General features: G+C 34.2%; 2 protein-coding genes across 6 annotated transcripts; both read left to right on the forward strand.

The window, feature by feature from the left end:
• The first annotated feature begins 1,293 nt into the window (after nucleotides 1-1,293).
• LOC100247847 (cucumisin) lies at nucleotides 1,294-6,711 on the forward strand. 4 transcript variants are annotated; one of them, XM_059742262.1, is made up of 12 exons: nucleotides 1,294-2,017; nucleotides 2,137-2,167; nucleotides 2,500-2,615; nucleotides 2,934-3,028; nucleotides 3,526-3,629; nucleotides 3,719-3,965; nucleotides 4,058-4,568; nucleotides 4,710-4,807; nucleotides 4,949-5,167; nucleotides 5,248-5,356; nucleotides 5,441-5,654; nucleotides 5,786-6,711. In XM_059742262.1, the coding sequence occupies exons 3-12, from the start codon at nucleotides 2,532-2,534 to the stop codon at nucleotides 6,307-6,309; spliced, it is 2,205 nt and encodes a 734-aa protein (XP_059598245.1). In that variant the 5' UTR covers nucleotides 1,294-2,017; nucleotides 2,137-2,167; nucleotides 2,500-2,531; the 3' UTR covers nucleotides 6,310-6,711. The 4 variants fall into 4 exon arrangements, with proteins under 4 accessions (XP_059598245.1, XP_059598246.1, XP_019079454.1 ...); XM_019223909.2 differs by having other exon boundaries at nucleotides 1,295-2,017; nucleotides 3,535-3,629; XM_059742263.1 differs by lacking the exon at nucleotides 2,137-2,167.
• Nucleotides 6,712-12,204: 5,493 nt separating this feature from the next.
• LOC100241010 (uncharacterized) lies at nucleotides 12,205-15,360 on the forward strand. Of its 2 annotated transcripts, XM_002281550.5 has the most exons (5): nucleotides 12,205-12,320; nucleotides 12,541-12,661; nucleotides 12,756-12,859; nucleotides 14,844-14,975; nucleotides 15,112-15,360. In XM_002281550.5, the coding sequence occupies exons 1-5, from the start codon at nucleotides 12,318-12,320 to the stop codon at nucleotides 15,136-15,138; spliced, it is 387 nt and encodes a 128-aa protein (XP_002281586.1). In that variant the 5' UTR covers nucleotides 12,205-12,317; the 3' UTR covers nucleotides 15,139-15,360. The 2 variants fall into 2 exon arrangements, with proteins under 2 accessions (XP_002281586.1, XP_059598247.1); XM_059742264.1 differs by having other exon boundaries at nucleotides 14,844-15,360.
• Nucleotides 15,361-18,192: the final 2,832 nt, after the last annotated feature.

The following is an 18,192-nucleotide window of genomic DNA, read 5'->3' on the forward strand; positions in this document are numbered from 1 at the left end:
TTCTTCCAACCAGCTTTTTATTTGACACAACTTAATTTATTCTGCATAAATACTCATAAATATCATATGACTTCATAATTTTTTTTATCATAAATGATTATTAATATTTATAAATAAAATAAAATAAATATAAAAATGCTAAAGCTTCACTAATTTTATATTATTTATTATATGTATATCCCCAATTTAGTAAAAAGAAAAAACTAATATTGAACTAAATAAATTAAAATATATAGTAGGTGCATTAACTTACATTATAATATATAAAATCTTTTTATTTAAAAATTTTGATGATTAAGTATGTAATTATCTCAATTAAAAATAATTTAAGTAATTTGCTAAATCCTCAACATGAAAATAAAGAAAATAAAAAAAAAATAGAGGGAAAGGTCATTTCATTTTTGGATCCAGGACAAATAGGTTTAAGAAGAGAAAATTAAGTAAACCTACTAGAAAGACTAATCAAATTCATGATCATGAACCAAAAATACAATATTTTTGTTACTTGAATAACCATGATCTTTCACTATGTCATTATATCTAATTTTTTGAAAATATATTATATTATTTCTAATATATTACATTGTCAAATTAATGTATAAATTCAATATAATTAAATATATTATTATATTAAATTAAAATAATTAAATCAGTCTTAGGGGTATTTTTGTCTGAATCTCATTCCCAAGGAAATGGAAAGCATTTACCTATTGAGCTTCAATGAAAATCATTTTTCATTTTGGAGGATGTGATCCCTCGAAAATAAATAGGGTTCACCTTCTTTATTGATTCCAAATTCCCAGAAAATACAAGAAAATCATTGGTTTCATTTGTTTCTTGGAAAATCGAGTAAACATTGCATAAGAAAATATATCAATGAAGGGAATAATTAAGCTGATCATGGCATTCAAGACTGGATAAGCTTGTTGCTTCTCATCCAAATATGATCCCACAAAAAGTCAATCAGCTAGACCCTTCTCATCGTGATAAGAGGGCAAAACAAACATTAAAAAATAAAATAAAATAATAATAATAATAATTGATTTCATAGTTTTGATTAAAAGCATCAAATTTTTATAAGTTTAAATTTTTAAATAATATTTTTTTATTTTCACTCATTTTTCCCACTTAAAATAAGGAAACACAGGATAAAATTTCTTGCCTATGAAAGTTGAAAGTTGAATGTATTTAACCAAAACTTATAAATGGGAATGAAATTAACCCTAAAACAAAATATGGGTGGAATTAATGGAATTGTGGGCACTATTGTGATAAGCAGCACTGAAAATGAAAGTAGGCCCTTAGTAGATCTCTCTCCCTCTCTCTCTCTCTCTCTCCCCTTTGCTCCTTCCAGTGGTTTGTCTTCCCACTGCTTCTCTCTCTTCTTCTCCTCCGCGAAACGTGACCACTACAATTCTACTTGATAACTCATCAAGTGCCTCCACCAGCACCCCAAGATCTTCCAAGACATCGCCCGCCAGGCGATCATAACTCAATCCCAGCCTCATTTTCCCAGTCCAGCGACTGTGACAGTCGTCACACACCTCTGATGTCAAACATCCCTGTTGCGAACTGATTCGTTGGCTTCCACCACCTGCAGTACTAGCATCATCATCCCAATCTGCGGCTGCTTTCTACATCTCGCCCTTCAATAACCATTTCCTCTTCCATGGTGAACAGAATTGAGGCTACCACATATCCCATGACCACGGCATTGTTCGAACTATCGTCGCACATGACCATCTTCTCAGTTCACCACCAGGCCACCAACAGCAACTCATTACCATGAGGCCGGCGTTCTCGTCGACGATCAGCATCCACCTCACCACCGTTCGCCACACCCGTTGCCACCTCCATATCTAACCTCCATTCATCACAACTTAACGCGGTAGCCACACCGTTCACTTCAAACCTCCATCACTGTCGGAACTATCATACCGTCTTCAAGCTCCATCATGCTCAGATCCGACTGCCAGAGTCATAGCTGTGCATCCTATCCCACAGTGAAGCAAACCTAGTATAATTTCTTTTCTTTTTTTTCTTACCCTTTTCATTGATTTCATCCTTCGTATTTCTTCTCAGTGTTTTTTTAGGAAATCTGTGATTAGACTTGTGTAACTCGTATCAAAATTTCAGGAACTAAACACAAAGTGAGGTTGGATTGAAGGTAGGATTTGTATCGTTGTTTAGAATTGGTTTGTGAATGAGTTACTGAGTCAATTCAGTGGGGCAACATCGAAAAGTTTCGGTTGACTCATCTCCTTGTTTTCGATTAAATTTAGAAATTATGTTCCACTGAACTGACTCAACCAATAAAGAAGTAAGAATTTTAATGGTTATCTACCGTCTAGTACTTGTCACATATTTTTATCTTTAATAAAAATAAATTTAAAGCGTATTTTCAAAGATAAATTCAATCACATTGCAATAGTTATTTTTGTTTTTTTACTAATAAATATAAAAGTAAAACATAGGAGCTTTTTCCTTTGCATTCTACAGATCAACATGTGCCACTCCTCCCAATCGGCAATATGGCATCTCCTCTGTCAAGGCTTGGTCTCATCATTTGCACTCTGCTATTCATTAGCTGTCAAGCATCCGATGATGATCGAAAGGCACATATCTCTCTCATAGACTTTGGTCTCCTCTTTTCTTTATATATATTTGTGTTATTACTTAAAAAGTTTCATAAATTTATTATTTAGTTAAAAATCATGTTGGCAGTTGTTTTAGGAAGCATTTCTAACATTTTTAATATTTAAAAAATTTTATATTTTAAATATTAAAAAATTTAAAAACACTTATTAAAATCACTATCAAACATACTCTTGATTACAAATTATCTTAAAAAAGTTTGATCAATGTAAATGATGTGCTTTATATGACCATTGCATCGTTCCTAACCTGTAGAATGAATTTGTGGTTGCATGCAGGCCTATATTGTATACATGGGTGACCTTCCAAAGGATGATGTGATCTCTTCCCCATCATTGCTTCACACTAGCATGCTACAAGAAGCCATTGATAGGTTACTAATTCACATTTTCGTTACATGAAAAAGGATAATATTTTCTAGGAGCACATCTAGCTTTCTCAAGAAAGCTAATTAGAATGGATTTTAAACTAAAAATACTCATCTCTCTGACCATTAAAATTGTGTCTTCTACCCCTCTTCATTATTGTTTTCAACCACACGATATGGCATTGTAAGCTGCCATGTTCATAAGACCGGCATTTCAAATCCAGAGGCCACTGCATATATAATCTGTCTATGAGTACAAGGACGGCATAAAGTTTTCAAGGTTTAGTGTTCATTAAATTCATCTTGATTTTCAGCATCTTCAGGCTTATTAATAAAATGAAACTTTTACGTGCCAAAACTGAGTGTTCCACATGGTTACTGAAGCAACATCAAATAATCTTCTAAGATAAATAGGTTATGATCCAAGAAGTAACATATCTGCAAAATTGCCAAGAAAATAGATTTTTCAGTTGGCCTAACTGTTCTAATGGATTGCATTCAAGTACATGCAGTTCTAGTTCATCAGAATATCTACTCCACAGCTACAAGAAAAGCTTCAATGGCTTTGTCGCCAGTCTGACAGGGGAGGAGGTGAAGAAACTATCTAGTGGGTGAATTATAATCGTCAACAGATCATTCTGAACTGTCTTATATTTTACTTAATTTATCAACTTCATTGTAACTTTGTACATTCAGACATGGAGGGGATAGTGTCTGTGTTCCCAAATGAAAAGATGCAACTCTTCACAACAAGGTCATGGGACTTCATAGGCTTCCCCCAGGATGTTGAAAGAACAACTACTGAAAGTGATATCATTGTTGGAATAATTGACAGTGGGATCTGGCCTGAATCTGCTAGTTTCAATGCCAAAGGATTCAGTCCGCCACCAAGAAAATGGAAGGGCACTTGTCAAACCTCATCCAACTTCACTAGTTGCAACAAGTAATTTTTTTTCTTTCCTTGCCTCCATATAGTCGCACCTACCTACATGCCCAAGTAGCTTAATTAGAATGAAAAAATGTAATGCTATGCAGTAAAATCATTGGAGCTAGATACTACCATACTGGTGCAGAAGTTGAACCAAATGAGTATGACTCACCAAGAGATTCAGATGGCCATGGGACACACACTGCATCCATAGTAGCTGGAGGCTTAGTTTCTGGGGCAAGCTTACTAGGCTTTGGGTCAGGAACAGCTAGAGGAGGGGTACCATCAGCCCGTATTGCAGTATATAAGGTATGTTGGTCTAAGGGTTGTTATAGTGCTGATGTCCTCGCAGCTTTTGATGATGCAATTGCCGATGGAGTTGATATAATTTCTGTTTCCTTGGGGGGATATTCCCCAAATTATTTCGAAAATCCAATTGCAATCGGAGCTTTCCATGCTCTGAAAAATGGGATTCTCACATCAACTGCTGTTGGTAACTATGGTCATAATCGTGCAACTATCACAAATTTGTGGCCTTGGTCTCTCTCAGTCGCTGCTAGCACCATTGACAGAAAGTTTGTGACCAAGGTGCAGTTGGGAAACAACCAGGTTTATGAGGTGAGCAGGCCTTTCTTCTTATATTCATACTTTATCTTTAAATTTGCAAATGTATCCAATCAGAGAGATCTCGTATTATAAATTGGCAATTGCCCTTAATCATCCTTTCTCTAATAGTCCTAAATTCTTTGTTGCATGTAGGGAGTCTCTATAAACACTTTCGAGATGAATGATATGTACCCCATCATCTATGGTGGAGATGCACAAAATACTACTGGAGGTAATAGTGAATATTCCAGGTAAATAAGTATGAAAGTTGTAATTATAAGCATATAGTTGATGGAACCTATTTCCTCTAATTCCAGCATGTATATCAGTCCTTTTAACTTTAAATTTGAAGCTTCAGAAATATATGACATGTGAACTATCATTTAATGTAGCTTATGTGACAAGAACTCCTTGAACAAGTCTCTGGTAAATGGTAAAATTGTCCTCTGTGATGCACTCAATTGGGGGGAGGAAGCAACAACTGCTGGAGCAGTGGGCATGATAATGCGAGATGGAGCCCTCAAAGATTTTTCCTTGAGTTTTTCTTTACCTGCATCCTACATGGACTGGAGCAATGGTACTGAACTCGATCAGTACTTAAACTCAACTAGGTATTTTAACTTCATATTAGTTTTATCATTTTTGTTGAGCCCATGGATACTAATTAGATGATTCTATCTGTCATGCACAGACCAACTGCAAAGATAAATAGGAGCGTCGAGGTTAAAGATGAATTGGCCCCATTTATAGTTTCATTTTCATCGAGGGGTCCCAACCTTATAACACGGGACATTCTCAAGGTAACTTAGCTAATTGATTTCCCCTGTTTCTTTTCTTTGAGTAACCCTGTCGTATGTTAATTGAAACATCTTGATAACATGCAGCCCGACTTAAGTGCACCTGGAGTGAACATTCTAGCAGCATGGTCAGAAGCTTCAACTGTGACTGGAAAAGAATGGGATACAAGAGTAGTTCCATATAATATAATGTCTGGGACATCCATGGCTTGCCCACATGCTTCCGGGGCTGCTGCCTATATCAAATCATTTCACCCAACATGGTCTCCTTCTGCTATTAAGTCTGCTCTAATGACAACTGGTACTGGTTTGATCTATAATCCAAAAGCATCTTTAAAATAAAAACATTAGTAAGTACTATGTTTTTCGAAAGTAACTGAATTGGTACATGTTCAGTTTTTCTACATTTTGAGTTTCTGTTATTATTTGCAGCTTCTCCTATGAGGGGTGAAATTAATACCGATCTGGAGTTTTCATACGGATCAGGGCAGGTAGATCCTGTAAAGGCCGCAAATCCCGGTTTGGTATATGATGCTGGCGAGACGGATTACATCAAATTTTTGTGTGGGGAAGGCTATGGCAATGCAAAGTTACAGCTGATAACTGGAGATAACACTAGCTGCTCTGCAGACACAAATGGAACTGTCTGGGCTTTAAACTACCCATCTTTTGCTGTATCTACCAAGTACAAGGTTAGCATTACTCGCAACTTCACAAGGACAGTCACCAATGTTGGAACACCGGCATCAACTTATAAGGCAAATGTAACTGTCCCTCCCAGACTATGTGTCCAAGTTGAACCAAGTATTCTTTCATTCAAATCCCTTGGCCAGAAGAAGACTTTCTCTGTCACAGTACGGGTGCCAGCACTAGATACAGCTATAATATCAGGCTCCTTGGTGTGGAATGATGGGGTTTACCAAGTGAGGAGCCCCATAGTTGCTTATCTTTACTAGTTTTAAATGTCATTGTATTTGTCCCATGAATAAACAAACAGACTGAAAGTGTGTTTTGTAATTGAATAAAATCTCTCTGTTTTATTCGGTGTTGGGACGTCATTTGTTTGTTTGGCCCTGGGCAGCCGCATGGGCCGGATACCAGAGTGGCCTCCCCAGGATTCGAACCCAAGTCCAAGACTTAAGGACGATAAGGTTGCCCTCCTGGTACCATCTGCGCTACTAGCGCAGATGGTACCAGGAGGGCAACTGCCAGGGTTAAGGTCCCGAGTTCGAATCCTGGGGACGTCACCCCAAGGGCCAAATAAACAAATGGCCCCATAAGACTTTGCGCTGTCCGGCGTCGCCGCGCAGGCTCAAGCCTAGGTACCCGGACACCAGAGCAAAAAAGGCCGACGTTTTTGTTGGGACGTCATTTGTTTGTTTGGCCCTGGGCAGCCGCATGGGCCGGATACCAGAGTGGCCTCCCCAGGATTCGAACCCAAGTCCAAGACTTAAGGACGATAAGGTTGCCCTCCTGGTACCATCTGTGCTACTAGCGCTAGCGCAGATGGTACCAGGAGGGCAACCTTATCGTCCTTAAGTCTTGGACTTGGGTTCGAATCCTGGGGAGGCCACTCTGGTATCCGGCCCATGCGGCTGCCCAGGGCCAAACAAACAAATGACGTCCCAACATTAGGTATACACATTTCATCAAGAAATATTATAAAAAACAACAATGGAACAGTTGAGCATTATTGAAGACATCATTAAGTCAAACAGCATGAACTAACTATATATTCTGTGAACTATTCAATTAAAGAATTCCCATGAATTTTACAACTCCGATATTCAGATAAAGCCACATAAATTAGTAGCTCCAGTGATTTATTTTTTCAGGACACCTATCTTGCACAATGTTATTCCCATTAAACAGGTGATTTGCATAAGAAAGGTGTCCAGGAAAAAATCAATCACTTGGTTCCCTCAAAGCAATAAGTAAGCAGAAACCACTAAAAAAGCGCTACTCAATGTGCCAAAGAAAAGGTTGGCTAAGGCAAAATGTCGGTGGATGGAAGAGCTTCCTAGGATCAACTTGTGAAACGCCATTCACAATAGCATACGGAATGAAGGTCATCACTCCAACGAAATTAGTGTTAAGATCATATCTACTTATATCATACATGACTTAAATACATTAAGAGTTGCACATAAAATTCAAGTTGTGGGTTTCTTGTAAGATGATAAGTAGTTCACAATCAATTCATGGAATTGAGCAATTCATCAAAGACTATAGTGCACGACCCCCAAAGATTGCCTTCTAAGCATTCCTAAAATTTGAAAATGATGATGTTCCCTTCGGCCCATCGATCCCTTATTGGTGTCAAAGAGTTCCATTTCCAATTGCGGTGAGTAGGTGTGTGCTGAAAGCAAGAATTTATCCCATTGATTCAACTTGATTGTGTAAACAAATAGCATCTCCAAGAGGGATAATCAGAGTTAATATAAATGTGCTATCACACTACAACCTATTAAGATTCTTATCATGTCCAAATGAACCTAGATGGGAGGGATGTGCAAATAATACAAGAATTGTTGAACCAATGAAGGGAGCAACAAACGGAGTCCAAGGTTAAAGCAAATCTCCTTCATAACAAACATGGTGTTCAAAGGGTCATCATCCATGGACTAAACCCCTAAATCTACAATTAATAGAATACTTTAGGATTGAAAACCTAGCCATAATTGTATCCTCGATTAAGTTATTTAAGGGAAAACTCCTATTTTGTGAGGCATCTATGCCATGCCGTCGGGGCCTCCCACTTGTCGATGGGTCGCCTTACCTTACCATCTAGTTCGATTGAAGCAACAAAACCCTGACCGAAGAAGTCAAGCCCTAAACTAGTGCAAATATAAAGTCATTTTCATATTTGGCCCTAAGGTAGCACTTCAACAAACAAACTTGATTTGGTAGGAGTTATGCTACCTTGAGAACAAAAAAAAAAATCTACATGCAAACCCGAACCAGATTCTAAAACTCAAGTAACCCACCTGACCCTAGCAAGCCTTAGACTTTTACATGGCCAATTTTTTTCTTCTTCTACCTTTAAAGTTTAAAGGTTTAAAATCTTAAGGCCTAAAATTTATTCAAAGCTATTGGAGCAAGATCCACTTTTTAGGGAATATAAGTCGAGTAATAGCTATGAATCGTCATCAACTCTTGGGAAAGTGTACGAAAATGGGCTCTATTTGTTAGGATATCCCGGAGATCCGAATTAACCTTGAAAGGAATGTTGGATTACTTTGTTCTTGACTCTAGATCAATTAGGTACATCTAATAACTTTCTAGGGCATTTAGATCTTAGTAACGGAAGCAAAAATGCATTTTATAACAAAAATGGATCTAAATCTTTGAATAAAAAAAGCTTACCAAAATTTGGATGTTCCCATGTTATATCTTGTCGATGTAGAGAGTTGTCAAATCCATTGTCGTGATTGAAAGTTTCATGGACACATAAATCTTCCACCCGATGACTCATCCTTGAAACTTGGCACAAAAAATGTACGTGAAGCTTTCAACTCTCAAGAGGAAGGAGGTTATAGTTTTCTCTCTCTTTAGAGTGTACAGGAGAATAGAATGCAAGAACCTAAAGCCCTAACCCCTAAGGAGGTTTTAATAGGCTTCCCTTGGGCTTAAGTGACTTCAACCCACCTGGGGCTTGGGTTACCTAATCTATCCCAAATTGGGTCTTAATTGATTAATTGACTCAATTAGGCTCCAATTAATCAATTAACTCAATCCAGAGATATCACTCACTTAATCCTATGCAATCTCACGTGTTTACTAGTCCTTATACACATTAGTGAACCCAAGAACCATTTATATCATCATAAATTGTGACATCAAGGAATATGAGCTCGAGTAAAGATAATTAAGACCTTTAAGATGACAGGAAAAACTCTGATCTTTTCATTTCCTAAGCTCGTACCAGGTTAGGAACATTCAAAACTATCCTAAGCTTTTCTAAATCTTATGCATAATGGGAAAATATGCATTTTTAAACTTTTAAGGGATTCAAAAAGTGTTAACGAAAGACAAACCTTAGATTTGGATATTCCCGAATCAAATTAATGCAATGAAGATGAAAAACGAAGTTGCACGAAGTTTAATAAACTCAAAGTCTTCCACCTAGTAACTTTAACCTTAATCTTAACACACTTTTGATAAGGATGGAAGAGAATGTAGAGATTTTGTTTCTATCTTTCTGGAGGTGGAAAATGGCTCTCTAGAAAAAAATTATGGAAACTCTAACCCCTTCGGGAGTATTTATAAGGTTCTCTACTAGATTTAAGTCCCCATTGGACTTAAGTAACTTGATCCCACTAAGGGCTTAGGTCACTTAATTTAGCTCAAAATAAGTTATAATTGATTAATTAATTAACCCAACAAAACTTACTACTTAATCAATTAATTCAATCTAAAGACCTTACTCACTTACCTTTATGCAACCTTGTATAATTACCAAAATGTCCTTATGCACAAAAATAAACCTAGAGTCAATTTGACTCTCATGACTTATGTCAATAAGGTATGTGAACTCAAAGCAGGAACCACTGAGATCCATAGGAGTACTGGCTTCCTCAAAATCAAATTCTAAAGTTAACTCAATATCTCATTACAAAAAATCAATTGAACTTCAATATCTTATGTAAATGACAATGATACACCATGTACTTGGGTCTGCGACCTGTTATCCATTGTGTTCAGTCTCCCCATAAACTAATATTCATAGTCTAACAAGATGAAAGGTATCAATCTTTTAAAATTATCTCTACTATCCTTGAGTTATATATTCTCATATTGTATGTTCAATTGACATATCTTAGCTCTCAAAAAGTTTATGTCAAGTTTCATTTAAGAAACTACTATGGTCATAGTTTCCATGAACACACCTCTTTAGGATCACCCAAGAAAACACATTGTCTTAATCCCATAAGATATCATAGTGCCTCCATTGAGAATATTTATTGGTAATGGTTTCCATCAATAGTAACTCAATTCATAAGAAATATATGATCAGCTTACAATCTCACTCATAGGTCAAAACCACTACTAACTTAGTGCAAGCTCAATATTCTTTTAAGGTTAAGAGACAACACAATGAAACAATTTAATGAGGTCATGACTACTTGATAACCTTAAGTCATAACTCATCATAAGTCCTGTTCAATATGTAATCATGCACACTAATGCATACACTATGAGAAACTTATTATAATAGCCAAGAACAAGTTATCCCTTCAATTAGAAGATGGTGCATTACAACCTTTAATTTTGATTTCTTTATATTAAATATCATTCTTTAAATATTGCTTGAGAATAGTTTTTTTAAAAATCCAATTCACCCCCTCAAGGGATTTGTTTAGTTAATTAGTCTTTAATTCATAATTGTCATGACACTTTAATATTCTGACACATTTTTAGGCACCTATAAGAGTTTAATACTATTTTTCGATTTTGAGATTAAGAAGTGAATAGGTCGGATAATTTTATGAGGTTTTAATAATGATAATTCATTTAATTTTTCTTAGTGAATTATATTAATTAATTTTTCATAATGAATCTATTTATTTTTTATAATTAAATTTAACTATTTGTTTTCAGTCAAATGTATTTATAATTGAAGTGAAGTTAAAAGTAGCAAAATTTTACTTACTTTTTATTTATCTACAATATTCAACAAGAGAAATAATTGCTTTAATTTCAATTTGCTCTTGTACTAGTGAGAACAAATAAATTAAAATTTCCTTTCATTTCAAATTCTTGGTCACTATTATACATCAGTGTTTTGAAAACCACTGGTTCAACCGTTGATCAACTATCTTTGGTCTGGTTCAACGGTCCGATTGCCAAGTTGGACAACCGACAAACCGGTCAATCATTGTTTGACCAAAATTCTAATTGGGCTCCCCATTATTCTAGCCCACATCCCTTCCTTCCAAGCCCATTTACTTTTTCTTATGGTGTGAAGGTATACTTAAATGGTTTGTAGGATTCCGATGTGGGACAGGTTTTGACAATAATAAAATAAGTTTCGCGTGGAGAAGAATTAAACTTGTACATCTAATTTACAAAATAAGTGATAGACCACCTAGACAACTATTTGATTAATAATATGGAAAATATCTATATATCTTACTTTTAAGTTTTTATCATATAAAACATTTAAACAAATATAAATATTTATATCTACCATTATTTGTATAATAATTGTTAATTATAAATATGAAAATAATATAAATTAATTAGTATAATAATTTTAAAAAAAATTAAAACAAAATACACATGCAATTAAATTAAATATTATAATTTTCTTTTCACCTTAAATTCTCATATTTAAATATTATATATGTTCTATTTAATAAAATTTAATATATTAATACATTTACATTTATATTTGTCATTTAATTTGTAATATCAAATATAAAAAATAAAATATTATTAAAAATTAATTTTAGATATATATATATATATATATATATATATATATATATATATATATATATATATATATATATATATATATATATTTTGTATAATTATTTTTAATTTTATTAAAATATAAATTATACATTTATAATTTAATGGGTTCAACCAGTGAATCGTGAATTAGTAACTTTTTCAGTTTTACGTCCGATTTCAACTGTATGGTACTAGAAACATTGTTCCACGTATTATGATTTGGTTAAGGATAAAGTTAGAAGGACATAAAATAAATTTTTTGCTGACATGGCAAGATCTGATTCGTACAATCATACTATTGGAGTGGATATCAGAGATAAGGGCCGAAAAATTGTTGAAATTGGGCCATTGGTTAATGGTGCACTGGGCTGAAATACTAAATGACCCATTCCAACGCGGCCCAGTAACACCCCTACTTCAACTCTCGTAGCGCAGTCGCGTTGTCTGTGTGGAACCCTCGACTTCTCTTGAAACCCTAGGATACTTCCACTTCCAGTAAGAGAAAATGGTAAGTTCTGTTTTGTTAGCCGCATTTTCTCTTCGGTTTTCTGTCCTTTTGTTTCTGAGAAAACCAAGAACAAGAAAGAAAAAGGGAAATTAAAGATTCTGAATCTTTTGTTAACTTTATTGTGATTTTAAGTATCAATTCCTTTCTTTTTCTCAGTTTTCTCAGCAACCAAACAGAGCAATTCTTTAAACCTTATGTTTTATGTGTTTAATTTTTCCAGACTGCCGAAGCCGTGAATCCGAAAGCATACCCTCTCGCCGATGCTCAGCTGACTATTACAATTCTCGATCTCATCCAGCAAGCAGCCAACTACAAACAGCTCAAAAAGGGTGCCAATGAAGGTTCATTTCATTACTATAATTGATTTTATGTTTCTTCTGCTCAATTTCTTTATTTTAATGTTTTTTCCCCTTGGTTTCAATCTTTCGCTTTTAGCTACGAAGACTCTTAACAGAGGTATCTCGGAGTTCATTGTAATGGCTGCCGACACTGAACCCCTCGAAATTCTGCTGCATCTTCCTTTGCTTGCGGAGGATAAAGTAAAATTTCTCTTCTCTGTTATTGTTAATGAATTTTTGGGCTACCCCTGCATTTGTACATTATTTCTTTACTTTGAGGGTCAATAGAGTGATGGATTGTTTGAGGAACGGAGTCTAGGAACTGATTTACCTTTATTCATATATTTGGTATGTTGTTGTTGAGTATTGACAGTAGAATTTCCTATTAAAAGAATTGGGTAAAATGTGGTAGAATTTGAACATAAGCATATGTGGGCAATTCCCATATTATTTATGGGCTGAACTGGAGGGCCAGGAGTGTGGAGTCACTCTGGCATTTCTTTGCTGTTTCAGCTCTGAGTAAAAAGCATCTTTTCTTGCATAGATTTCAAAGATTATTATTCTTGTATCTAAGCTACAATTTCATTACTAATTTTCATAGTTTGAATATCGAGAATGGAATCTATTGGAACTTTGACACAAAGAGAATATTATGTTATTGCATTAAAGCTGCATTGCCTTCTAGTTCTGACAAGAGACAAGATGTTTCATCCTCCCATCAATGGTTTTGATAGATGTTCAAAAGAAACATCTTTTGAAATCCTCGCAAATGTTCTAGATGTACCATAGTATTTGTAAAATATTGGATAAATTACCAAAATCACCCACATATTTTGACCACATCTCCATTTAGTCCCTAAACTTTTTTTTTTAAAACAAAACCCTAAAATATGCCCAAATGTCTAATAGACTGTTATATTAGGATTCCACTTCGTAAGTGGATGGAGAAACCCATGTGACAAGCATGTGGATATTGATACTAGTCTTTATATGATATATTTGAAAATGTATAATTTGTCCGTGTACTTGTCACATGGGCTTCTCCATCAATTTTTGACCAAAAATCCTAATAGAAAAGCTTTTAGAATTTAGGGTTAACATTGTTTAGAAAGAAAGTGTAAGGGTTAAATTGACACACAAGTGAGACGGGTGATTTTTGTAATTTACCCGAAAATTATTGAAAAATCCAAAGTTCAATTATTTCCTTAGTGTTGGTGAACTATCCCTAAATATTTGAATCAAATTAATCCTACTTATTGTTTATTTTTCTCTATGATTAAACCATCTCAAAAAATTTCCTTTTTTTCTTGATCTATTAATACCCATCTCAATATCCTTATTTCAACTATGTTTATTTTGAGTACATGATTCTGAACTACCTAGCATTTAATACTACAAATGATAACTGGCCTCTTAGCTCTTGTATTTATTTTCCATTCATCTCTATTCCACTGTCGCATATGCATGGTTGAAATTTATGATTCTATCACATCCTGATTAAATTACCTAGGCTGAGAGCTGACCAAATCAGATTATTTCTACCATATCGATACCATTTTAGTGACCCCTAGATAAGTTTGTTCTGAAGTCATATGATTTTGAAAAGAAAATAAAAGATATTAAACCTTACAGACCATTTTACCACCTAGCCTTGCATCACCATGTTATCACATAGCATTGCCATATTAAAATATAAGTATCGCCACATCAATACATGAAAAGATGTAAATTTATATTATGCTAACATTGTAATGTCACATCAACCACAATGCTAGGTGGTAAGAAAAAGGAGATAAAAGGCACCAAGACAACCATTTTGGAAAGGAAAAAATATATGATCATAGGATGTTGTGAATGGTAGATATTGACTCAGGTGATCTACACTAAGACCGACCAAATGCTGCATGCTATCTCTACACGAGTCATAATACAAGCATCAAACTGCTATGCATCTTATATTAGAACCTTTGTGCTTGTTTCTCTGATTCATTTTTCATGCTTGGCACTTTTGCTTCTGCTATGCATCAAACTGCTACTGCTGGTATTTTCATAGTCTGGAATCTATTAGGTAAACAAATATGAAGTTAGGATATGGAAGTTAAATGGTGTGAATTGTAGCCATGAATTGAGAACAAATTTCTTTCACTTTCTGGAAACCAATTCACTTTTAAATTTCCTGTGGCAGAATGTGCCCTATGTATTTGTACCTTCAAAACAAGCACTTGGACGAGCATGTGGAGTCACAAGGCCAGTGATTGCTTGTTCTGTGACGAGCAACGAAGGAAGCCAGTTGAAATCTCAAATACAGCAACTTAAGGTATCCATGTCCTCTCTCTCTCTCTCTCTCTCTCTCACTCACTCACTCACTCTCACACACACGCACACTACATTCATTCTAATCTTTCTTTTTGATCACCATGCCTGTATGCTGAGTTTTTTCTTGCCTAATCCAGGATGCCATTGAGAAACTCTTGATATAGAAATATTCACACCTCTTCAGCATAGTTAGCCTTGAGGATTTTGGTCATCAATTATCTACCATGTAAACTCCAGTTATTTTTCTCTTATCAGGAATGTGAGTTTTCTAGTTTCTTCTTGTCGGCAAAATCCCCTCTGTATCTCTCAGATGATATAACATTGTGTTATTGGTATTCTAATCAAGACGCTTGATAATTGAATGAGTGAAAATATATCTTGCAAAATTACAATTGGTTTGTTGAATGGAATTTGGCTTGTGTAGTTGGGAGTAGTAGAATCGCCGTTGATCCAAACCATAGTTTTGATTTGACTGTCATTTCTGCAAGTCTTGAAATGAAATTCCTTACTTTAAAATGGAAATGGTTATTTAAAGTTCCATCTTTTCTGCAAGTTTTAAAATAGAATTGGTTACTTTAAAATGGAAACCATTGTTTAAACTTTCTGCCCCCTTTTTCACACTCAATGTATATCTCATTTACTTGTCACAAAGCAGTTTAATCTTCTGCTCTCACCTCAACTCATCAAAAATTGCCTTTTGTATCATTCTGATGAGTCAAATGATGTATTTAGAAATAAGATCTGGGCAGCAGATGGAACAAGCGATGAAGCTTGCAGATTGACAATGCAATTAAACCCACACACTCACTTCATGGGAGCATATTTCCTATGATTTGTTGCAATGGCAAATAAATCCATGCGTTGATGATGGTTGTGCAGGTGACCATTTTGCAGTTCCAATTACACTAGTTTAACACAACTTATCATCCAGAAATCTGATTTGGAACACATCTTGAGATGAAACTTGGTTTGGTCCCAGTTTGCTTATCTTGTATCTTTTTATCCAAGAAAACTGATGGGGCTTTGGCGAGAAGCAACTGTGGGGTTGGTTGTGGGGCTGGAATGGGATTCTGAAACCATTGTTGGCATTCATGGTGGGCCAAAACATGGTTTCTTGTTCCCAGCACACAAGCACGTTTCTTAGCGAATAATGCCCACTCCATTACACACGCGACACGGTCATATCCCCTCTTGTCATTTGTCACTCGTCCTACACTTGCAAATTGCACACTACACAGCAAAGGAATAATTTTAATTTTAGTCATTTAAAATACCATCAAATGGTGGCGACTCAATATTTTATAACAGGAGTTTCTTTGTCTAACTTAATCTTCAAGTAAAACCCTATCATCACGGGCAATATGAGATGAATATTGCTATATAACCTTATTTCTCATAGTGATCCAGCTATTTTTTTTTTTTAATAACCAAGAACCTTCCATAATCAAGCTCTTAAGACTCTTCATAGTAATCCAAACCTCGGGGTAGTGACCACCGAAGAGTTTGAACAACTTCTTTGAAATTTGAAAACATTTTTCACTCTATTTGAATTTAAATATGAACCCATATGTTATTCAAAACGGACCATTTGTCACTCTATTCGAATTTAAATATGAACCCATATGTTATTCAAAACGGACCATCGCACAATAATCGAGGAGTTTGAACAACTTCTTTGAAATTAGAAAACATTTTTCTTTCTATTAGTATTTAAATATGAAATCATACATTATTGAAAACGACGTATATCCCCCAAATGTGAAGAAGGAATTCTGACAATCTAGATGCCATATTAAATTTCTAAGTTTCTAACCTAACCATGAGCGTGACTAACAATTAATTGATTGTGTTATGATCAAATGTCTAGAATCAAAAGAAGATCCATGGACTCTGAATTATTGTTGGGAATCTTTTACTTTGTGACAAATTTCTCCAGCACCTTCCTACACGCCCAAACTTCCGGAAATACTTTTTAAAAATAAAAATAATATTAAGAAGGAGCTACACAGTGAATCTATTCTCCAGAGAAAGAAAAAAAGAAAAAAGAAAAAAGGCAATGGCCGTGCTAATCCATACAAGAAGATTTTTCCAAGAATTTTAAATTACAGTCCAGAGCTCAAGATTTCGGAATATTGAATTATGAAAGGAAGCATATATTAATGGATTCTTCTTTATCCCGGACTCAGAATGAATTCTTCTTCCTACCCTTGACTCCAGCAATCCTATTGAATTTGCTGGAGGGAACACACACAAAGAAGGTAGAAGGTAGAGCAGTAAAAATGTGATATAATTGGTAGACATGTGAAAATAAAAAATATATTAAAAATTATTAAATTATTTTTACATGTTTGTTTAAACTTATTTCACTTATCTTTTTCTCTTTTAAAATAATAATTTAAAAATACATAATATTCTAACTAATTTGTACTATATTAATTTTATTTTATATTTTTCTAATAAATTAAACATAAAAAAAATCATTTTTATAATATTTTTTTTCTTTTGTTTAGTAATTCTTTAGAATCATAAATTGCAAAATATCTTATAAGGTGTAGAAATATTGAAGAAATACAACTTGTAATTTTGATTCATTATATCTTATTATTACTATTATTATTTATGAAAGGAGATTACAAAACAAAATAAATACAAATTGAATTAAAAGACAAGTCATAATAATCTTCAAAACTAAACTTCACAACATCTTTAAAAAAATTTGACCATCAAATTATTGATTCTAAATTATAAATATCTTTTTTAAGTAAGCAATCCACTATTCTATTTGTTTCTCTATAAATATGACAACAATCATAAATATTTAGATCCTAAAATAACTTTCAATATCTTTTATTAATAATATAATAAAACTAGAAATATTACGTTTTTATTAAAATAATCTATAACTATTGGAGTTACCATCAATCACTTAATTTAACAACTCATTTATTCTTCACAACTAACATGTCTTCTCTTAAAGTCATGCATTCAACATCTCTTATTAAATTTGAATTCGTATATTCTATATATGTTTATTCGCTATCTAATAAGCAGCCAATAAACATAATACAAAAATGAAGTTTTCCAACCATGCTAGTCACGTCTTTTTTCTCATCTCATAAAGTAAAGCTTCTCTTTCATATATTTTTATTGAAAATTTGAAAATAAAAATAAAATAAAATAAAAGAGACAAATATTGTTGACTTAAAGTCACAGTCAAT

The sequence above is a fragment of the Vitis vinifera genome, chromosome 13 (genome assembly GCF_030704535.1).
Source record: "Vitis vinifera cultivar Pinot Noir 40024 chromosome 13, ASM3070453v1".
NCBI lineage: Eukaryota > Viridiplantae > Streptophyta > Magnoliopsida > Vitales > Vitaceae > Vitis > Vitis vinifera.

Excerpts from the sequence above, each read along its gene's own strand:
- LOC100247847 (XM_059742262.1), top strand. The coding sequence starts at position 2,532 with ATGGCATCTCCTCTGTCAAGGCTTGGTCTCATCATTTGCACTCTGCTA. Across the intron at positions 4,569-4,709 it reads GAAACAACCAGGTTTATGAG|GGAGTCTCTATAAACACTTT; the intron begins GTGAGCAGGCCT and ends TGTTGCATGTAG. Across the intron at positions 5,357-5,440 it reads TAACACGGGACATTCTCAAG|CCCGACTTAAGTGCACCTGG; the intron begins GTAACTTAGCTA and ends GATAACATGCAG.
- LOC100241010 (XM_059742264.1), top strand. Across the intron at positions 12,662-12,755 it reads CAAAAAGGGTGCCAATGAAG|CTACGAAGACTCTTAACAGA; the intron begins GTTCATTTCATT and ends TTTCGCTTTTAG. Across the intron at positions 12,860-14,843 it reads CTTTGCTTGCGGAGGATAAA|AATGTGCCCTATGTATTTGT; the intron begins GTAAAATTTCTC and ends TTCCTGTGGCAG.